This window comes from Arachis ipaensis, chromosome B08 (assembly GCF_000816755.2).
Source record: "Arachis ipaensis cultivar K30076 chromosome B08, Araip1.1, whole genome shotgun sequence".
Lineage (NCBI taxonomy): Eukaryota > Viridiplantae > Streptophyta > Magnoliopsida > Fabales > Fabaceae > Arachis > Arachis ipaensis.
The window spans coordinates 18,349,485-18,358,297 of record NC_029792.2 but is presented as its reverse complement, the minus strand read 5'-3'; the positions used below and the strand labels follow the sequence as shown (position 1 = coordinate 18,358,297).

Sequence of the window (8,813 nt, the reverse complement as noted above, 5' to 3'; positions counted from 1 at the left end):
TTTTCCATGTCTATTGTTTGTCTCTATTTCATTCTATCTTATCGTATCCCGTTTGATTTTGCGATATTTGAGAATCACCGTCAATACCTCGGTGTAGGTTTGGGATACTCCCTTGTTTCACAATCTAGGACTATTTAAACTAACTAATTCAGAACTCTCTGATGTACTAGTATTAGCAATAGCAAGTGCATCAAGATTAGCTCGGTTAATAATATCAGTCCAGGTGTTAATTACACAACCTTGACTATTAACTACAGATTAGTTGAAATTGAAACTATTTAAATTGAAAGCCATAGTACTCATACCTAACGCAGTAAACCAGATACCTACTATAGGCCAAGCAGCTAGGAAGAAATATAAAGAACGAGAATTGTTGAAACTAGCATATTGGAAGATCAATCGTCTAAAATAACCATGAGCAGCCACAATATTATAGATTTCTTCCTCTTGACCAAATCTGTAATCTTCATTAGCAGATTCATTTTCTGTAGTTTTCCTAATCAAACGAGAAGTTACCAAGGAACCGTGCATTGCACTGAATAGGGAGCTACCGAATGCACCAGCTATGCCTAACATACTATGTGTTCTCACAAAAAAAAGATTTAAAAAAAAAGTGTAAAGTGGATGTTGATTTATATAGTAAATATGAATAGAATTGAGTATAAGAATAAGAGAATGAATTCAGTGAAAATGATTTGAGAATGAGTGAATGAGAGAGAATATATTATGTATAGTTATAGCGATTAGTGAGAATTAGTAATTATAATAAGTGAGAAAAATAAATGCAATTGTAATGATTTATAGATATATTATATCAATAAAATTATCATTTAGTTTTTGAAATTAAGTATAGAAGGGATTGCTTTGGTAACATACTTCTAACTCAAACTTGAATTTTTCAAAGCATAACGTCATCAAAGGATAAGTTTTATACTTAATTTCATAAATTAAATGATAATTTAATTGATATAGTATTTTAATTATTTTTCAAATTACATATTGTATAAATAATTAGTTATTTTATAATGTACAACTATCTGTTACTTCTGACTCTGAAAAAATTCAAGTTTTAACTCATATACCATCTTGAAGGGCTATACTTTATATTAACTTTTTTAACATTCAAAGTCCCGGTAATGATTTTTTAGATGCTAATGAGTCAAATGATAATTTTTAATAAATTTTTAGAAATTATTTATTGATCCGTTTTAAATTCATAAATTTATAAAAATGTAGATTTTCTGGAATTTGAACTAAAACACAAAAGTTGAATTTCTATTATTATCCGTTTTGATTTTTTTTATATTTTATTTGAATTTAAATAGAATAGTTCCTTATTGACATTTATCTTAACTTAAAAATAGTAAATGTCAATAATCTGGTAGTAAATCGAATCAACTATATTCGATTTATATATATTTAGTGTTTAGTAAATCGAATTAGCACTATAATAACTAATTCGAATTCAATGAATTCGATTATAAATATATGAAACACTCTTAATTCGAATTTGTTTAATTCGATTTAATACTAGAAGAACTAATTCGAATTCGAATTTGATTTATATAGATATATGAATAATGATATACATGTAAAATTATTTGTTTTGAGCCTTTCGTATAATATTAGTATGTTTTTAATTTATGTATGTATTTTATCCTAATAATAATATTGATGGGCAAAATTATAGAATAATAAAATATTAAGTTGTCTAACTTCTCATTATATAACAATATTGTTATTAGTTTTTGATATAATATAGGGTAAAGTACTAAATTAATTCCTTATGTTTGAGCATAATCCTGTTTTAGTTCTTAAGGTTTAAAGTGTCCTATTTGAATCTAAAAAAATTTTATTTAGCTTTAATGTAGTCCCACTGTGAGGTCAAAGTTAAATAATTAACGAAATGTCTTACATGACAAGATCAATAATTTGGAGAACAAGTACAAACTCCAAAGGCACAAAATCAACCGTTGGATGCATCAATACATTTATTTATTATTCTTCTTACAATTTAAATGAAATATTTTCTATAGAACTAAGAAAATGATAAATAAATATATTGATATATCCACAGTTGATTTTGTGCCTTTGGAACTTGTATTTGTTTTTCAGATTATCGACCTTATTTTTGTATTGCTGTCATGTAGGATATTCTGTTGATTATTTAATTTTGACCTCACGGTAGGACTAAATTGAAGTTCAATGAAACTTTTTTTTGTTTCAAACAGGACACTTTAAACCTTAAGGACCAAAACAGGATTACACCCAAACGTAAAGGATCAATTTAATACTTTACCCTATAATATAAATAGATAGATTATTTTTCAATTATTGCCTAATTTTTGCCTAACTTACCTTTTGTGATAAGTTTTAATTTTCTAAAAATAATTTATTTTTATATTTTTAAATTAAATATTAATTTTTTAACTTTTTTAGTAAATAGACACCATTTTTTAGACACCAGTCACAAGTTTGTTTTCTTCTTGTTGGTTGTTGGGTACTTGTCGTAATCTGAACGCACTGCATTCTAGACTTTTTGTGAGAGACTTAATTATATATATATATCTTTACAGAGTCTAATTTTGATGACCAATAAGAATAAAAAATTTGTACTGTCATCAAGTTAAATTCCTACCTCTGGATGATACTTGTGTTAAAATTAAATTCTATATGACAACCCAAAGTTAGACGTATCACGTATGTATGAAATTCAAAGTAGAGTGTTCGCAAATGTTACTATTTCTGCTTTCACAGGTATTATTGGCACCGGTAAGAAGAGCATATAAAGAATTCAATGGAAGCATTTAGCTTTCTCTTATTTTGCTTCTCTCTGCTTATGGCTGTCTCTATTGCAAGAGACACAATCAACACACTGGAATCTATAAGTGATGGTGAGATATTAGTTTCAGCAGATGAAACCTTTGCGTTGGGATTCTTCAGCCCCGGAACTTCCAAGAACCGTTATGTCGGAATTTGGTATAACAAAGATCCAACAAAGGCAATAGTATGGGTTGCAAACAGAGAAAAACCCCTCACTGACTCGTCAGGGGTTTTGAAGGTCAACAACATCGGAATTTTAGTCCTTCTTGATAGTAATAATAGTCTTATTTGGTCATCCAACACGACGCGATCGGCACGAAATCCGGTTGCAAAGCTTTTGAATTCTGGGAATTTTGTTGTGCAGGATGACAGCAATAGCGGCACGGAAGATTTTGTGTGGCAAAGTTTTGACTATCCAGGCGACACAATCTTGCCTGGACAGAAGTTGGGAAGAAACTTAGCTACAGGACTAAATCGGAGGACAACATCATGGAAAAGCTCTGATGATCCTTCTCCAGGTAGCTTTAGCTATCAATTCGATATTGATGGATATCCGCAATTAGTATTAAGAGAAGGCACAACAAAAAGATTTCGTTTTGGATCATGGAATGGTATTCAATTTAGTGGGGCACCTCAATTGAAAAATGAGTCTGTATTCAGATTTAGCATGATTTCTAATGAGGAAGAGGTGTATATTGTATATTGGAGTGTTGATAGTTCAGTTCATCAGAGGCTGCAGATAGCAATGGATGGATTCAGCCAGCGGAGAAGTTGGAGTGGTGGAAATACAGGTTGGACCACAGTTTCGCACATACCGGTGGATGACTGTGATTATTATGGAAAATGTGGAGCATATGCTAGTTGTGATACAAACCATTTTCCAATGTGTGGATGCTTAGATGGATTTGTGCAGAATACTATTGACTCATCAAGTGGTTGTGTTAGGAGAACCTCATTAAGTTGCAATAACTCAGATGGGTTTGTGAAGTTTTCAGGGCTAAAATTACCAGACACAAAAGGAACTTGGTTTAATACAAGTATGAGTTTTGAGGATTGTAGGATTTTGTGCTTGAAAAACTGCTCTTGTACGGCTTATGCAGCTTTGGATGTCAGTAAAGGGCCAAATTCAAATGGTTGTTTACTTTGGTTTGGAAAGCTGATGGATATGAAAGTGATGACTGCATCTGAAGATATTTATGTAAAGATGGCAGGGAAAGATGTAGGTACTAAACTATCTCATCCGGTCTGAAGCTTTTCTTCTTTTTTTACATGTTGCTCTTTCATAAACATTTCATCTTCTGTCATTTCTAACCTTGTCCTTTATTTTTTTTTTCTTATTATTATTTTTTTAAACCGAACATTACTTAGAAGCAATTGTGCGAAAAAGATTGCCGAAGTTCAAGAAAAAGAAGCAAAAGATTACCACTGCCATAATCTGGGTGTTGTCTTCTGGAATTTTGATCTTATGCTTGACCATCATTATTTATAGATGGGAGATGCGTAAGAAAGGTAGTTAACTAATTCTCATTGTTTGATTCTTGATTATTGAGTAATTTCAAAGGCCTTCAAGGCAGATCAACAAAAGTCTATAACAGAAAGAGTTAAATTGGTAGTTATACTTCATATATCTATTTTTTAGTTTTAAAATTTATATAGAGCAAAATTTATAGGAGCATGGAACACTGAGCTTGTTTATACATTTCATGCTACTATGCAGGAAAGATAAAAGAAGAAAGAGAATCAGATGATTGTCAGCACGATGAGGAAGATCTAGAATTGCCCTTATTTGATATAAATACGGTTACTTCTGCAACAAACAATTTTTCAGCTGACAACTTATTAGGGAGAGGTGGTTTTGGACCAGTTTATAAGGTAATCAAATGGAAAAACGTTGTCATCCCTGTCTAGAATGCATCATATTCTTGATAAATTTTGCTTTTTGTTTTTTACAAGATTCACTTATTGACTTTCCTTGTCTAAATAATGCTATGAATCTTACTTTTGTATGCTACAAAAATAATTATTAGAAACACAAATTTGATGAAAAAAAGTCATGCAGCCAGTAACCTATGGGATGAAGCGAAGTAAAGTATTGGAAGAACCATTTAAAAAAGAATGGGAATATATAACTTGAGAGCCTATAAAACCTCTATTGTTTGCATGCCACCGTTTGAAATATATAGTCTCATCTTTATTTATGTATATAAAGATTTCCTGATAGCCCCAAGAAGATCCTTTTTCTTTCTTATGCTAATGGCACCCTTAAAACATGAATATGCTTTATGCATTGGAAAAGTTAGAGAAAGGATACATTGAACAATTAGCTGATTGTCAGGTTCTAAATTTATCATCATTTCTCTGTTGAGCTTCCAGAAAAAATTTTCCCCAAAAATTATATATCCTAGAATGGTTATAACTCTTCTGAAATGGTTACATTTATGTCATGTTAAAGACGAATATTTTGCAACTTACAAATGGTTATAACTCCCAGGGTATCTTGGAAGATGGACAGGAAATAGCTGTCAAGAGGCTTTCGAAGAATTCAAGCCAAGGATTCGAAGAGTTCAAAAATGAAGTTATGCATGTTTCCAAACTTCAGCACAGGAATTTAGTAAGGCTACTAGGGTGCTCTTCTTTTCATTTAAGAATGATTATGCAACTCTTAAAACCTCATTAGAATATTAGTCCAACTCATTTTCTTTAAAATAGACTGTGAGAAGGGAAAGCTACTAGATTGGCCAAAGCGTTTTTGTATCATCAATGGGATTGCCAGAGGTCTTCTTTATCTTCATCAAGATTCAAGACATAGAATAGTTCATAGAGATCTCAAGGCTGGGAATGTTTTGTTAGATGATGAATTGAATCCTAAAATCTCGGACTTTGGAACAGCAAGAAGCTTTGTAGGAAATGAAAGCGAAGCAAATACAAGACATATTGTTGGAACTTAGTAAGTGGCTAAGTAAGCAATTATATGACATGTTGATAAGAATGAATAAGATCATTTTTTCTTGATTTGAAATTGTATGTTGATGTTTTGTGCAGTGGCTATCTATCACCAGAGTACATAGTTGGTGGGCTGTACTCAACGAAATCTGATGTCTATAGCTTTGGTGTACTAATATTAGAAATCGTTAGTGGGAAGCGAAATAAAGGATTCATCGATATTGACGACTACTTTAATCTTCTTGCAGATGTAAGAATTAATTTTTCATTTGCTCCTAATATTTATTTATATTTCTAATCAAGTAGCATCATCTATCTAGTCAAATTAGTCTCATTAGACAATATCTAATTGTTGTTATCACAATATCTAAATACCTGGATATATATACAGGCATGGACACTTCTAGCCGAAGACAAGTGCTTAGAAATAGTTGATGCATCGATCAGAGACTCAATTAATTTGACAGAAGTCATAAGAACAATTCATGTCGGTTTGCTATGTGTGCAACGAAATCCAGAAGATCGACCAAGCATGTCATATGTGCTTATGATGCTGAGTAGTGAATGGGAACTACCTCAGCCAAAGAAGCCAGGGTTCTTTATTGAGAGAGATGTGGTTGGTGACCATTCTACATTAAGCAACAATGAACTCACGGCTACTCAGGTCCATCCGCGTTAGAATTTGATTAAAATTTTATTCTGCAGGATCTCAACATTAAGCTCAAAGATGATATTGATAATTGGCCAATTCAACTTACAATGAATGACATTTCTCATAACAGTAGCCAAATGCTTCAAATGAAATTTGGTACTACTCTGAAGTGCTTGAATAAGAGTACTTGTAACTATGATTCAGGGATGGTGTTGAATGTTGATATTTTTTGGTTATGAGTCATGCCTATTTGGTTTTGGTTTATACTCTATGAACGGGGTTGAAGTTGAAAAGAAGTGCACACAAAAATATGAAAAGTACCCAAAAATGAATTCAGAGGTAAAGCTGCATATTCATTAACCATAAAACTAAGTTGATGGAGAAGCGTTTTGGGGTACAAGAGATTATTAGTGAACAAGAGCTCACCGAATAGAAGGGAGCAGCACTAACGATGTTAATGGGGCGAACGGAATCCGAAGAGGAGAGGGCAAACCATGCAGCATGGAAAAGCTGGGTGGAACCGGTTCCCACGATGATGTGCTTATCTTGAATGGCAGCGTTATGAACCAAACTGTGTATCCTTTTAATGGCGTCTCCCAGTTCCGGTAACATGTATTGGCACACATTGCTGGCGTCACTCTCATGGCTCATGAACTTCCACCCTTCAATCACCACGCTGCACTTGTCACTCATCATCTTCCAATACGGTACAAACAATTTTGGGTCACCCCTGTTAATTCACAATAGTACATCACATAATTAAAACATGTTCTCGAAAATTCTAATGAAACACAAACACACAAGGCTATCTATCAAAGAAAAGCGTACCTATTCGAATATAGAAGTCATGTGACCCTTGTCTATTGTCAACAAGATCATGAAACCAGATCAAGCAACCGCTTCCTCCATCACGGATATCCAAATCGGAATATGCCGTATAAGAACAATTTTTCAGACAGAATTCCTTGCATTCCAGCAGGTTCATGGTCCTGTTATACCAAGAAGCAGACGTGTCCGGCAACACTATGCCGGTGACCTTCTTGAATCCATCTCTGCTGCAACTTAAAGGAGTGATCCTAACACAACCATCAGACCAATCAGATTCCTTCCATTTTCCAGGATATTTTGGTGCAAATCCTTCAAGGCATGAACAGACAGGAGTAGGAGTAGTACTGCAAATAGAATTTGCACCACAAATAGCATACTTGTCACATTCGGCTTCTGGTATAGAAATAAGGGTCTCCCAGCCTCTGGTTTGTATTGACCAATGCAAAACCTGAACACCTCCCCAAGGGTACACTACACCTCTAATATATTTGGATGTATTTTCTGGTCTGAACCTAGCAAACACCTCTTTTTCATTGAAAACAAATTGAGATGAGAATTGGTTATAGCGCAAATAAAGTGTAGCTCCAGAAAAAATTAGCCCATTCCATGGCCCTACTCTAATTGTTGTGGCATTTCCATGCATTAGAACTATTTGCGGATCGCCTCGAAGGTCTATTCTAACTGTGTAGTCTCCGCGGCCGGGATCATCTGTACTTTTTGAAGATGATAGAGTCCTCTCTAGACTTGTCCCAAGATCCCATCCCACCTTCATTCCGGGCACGAATGTATCACAAGGATAATCAAAGCTCTGCCACAGAAAGTGGTCACCATCTTTGACAACAAGATTTCCAGATTCCAAGAGCTGTGCAATCGGATTCCGTTTTTCTCCTGCTTTGCTTGACATGTTGGAGGACCATACAACGCTGCTGTTGGTGCTGCCATTAATAAGGACAACAAGTCCTTCGCCGGTGAGTTTTAGAACTCCGGAGGTGTTGTTGAGCGGTTTTTCTCTATTAGCCACCCAGACCACTACCTGAGGGGATATGTTATGGTACCAGATTCCCAAGTATCGGCCCTTTGAATTTCCAGGGCTGTAGAAGCCAAGTTCAAAGGTTCCTCCACTCGAAATTAATGTCTCTCCATCAGTGATGGATTGAACAGGAGTTATATTGTCCAGTGAAGTAGAGTTTCTTAATATAAATGAGAATAGAATGGACCAAAACCATAGATCTTTCTTGTTTTGCATTATTTTTGTGATGTACAACTTGTAGGAACCGGATTCGATGGTTCTAAAATGTTTTGGACTATTAAATGGTATCATAACAAAATATGTATTTTAAGTTTTTCAATAATGATTAAAAAGTTCGTTTCTAATTTTAATTATAAATTAACCCTATATATTTATTTAATTATAAAAATTATTTTTTATTTTATAAATTATTATTTTATTATTCATTCATTATGTTTATTAATAATAAAAAACAAAAACAATAACGAATTAGATTTTTCATTGATCGTAATAATTTTTTGGCAATTTCAATCGATTAAAAGTTTATCTTTGATCCAT

At 33.5% G+C, this 8,813-nt stretch overlaps 1 protein-coding gene and 1 pseudogene across 1 annotated transcript; one reads left to right on the top strand and one right to left on the bottom strand.

Annotated features, from left to right (window-relative positions):
• On the top strand, nt 2,636–6,687 carry LOC107612460 (annotated as a pseudogene).
• Nucleotides 6,833–8,582, bottom strand: LOC107612463 (G-type lectin S-receptor-like serine/threonine-protein kinase At4g27290). The gene is made up of 2 exons (XM_016314160.2): nt 7,247–8,582; nt 6,833–7,148 (listed from the first exon to the last, which is right to left on the bottom strand). Exons 1-2 carry the CDS (start codon nt 8,565–8,567, stop codon nt 7,111–7,113), a joined length of 1,359 nt encoding a protein of 452 aa, XP_016169646.1. The 5' UTR covers nt 8,568–8,582; the 3' UTR covers nt 6,833–7,110.

What these genes read in the sequence shown, in the direction of transcription:
- LOC107612463 (XM_016314160.2), bottom strand. Translation starts at nt 8,567, where the DNA reads ATGATACCATTTAATAGTCCAAAACATTTTAGAACCATCGAATCCGGT. An exon ending in TGACTTCTATATTCGAATAG is followed by an intron (nt 7,149 to 7,246) that starts GTACGCTTTTCT and finishes GTGAATTAACAG; the next exon opens with GGGTGACCCAAAATTGTTTG.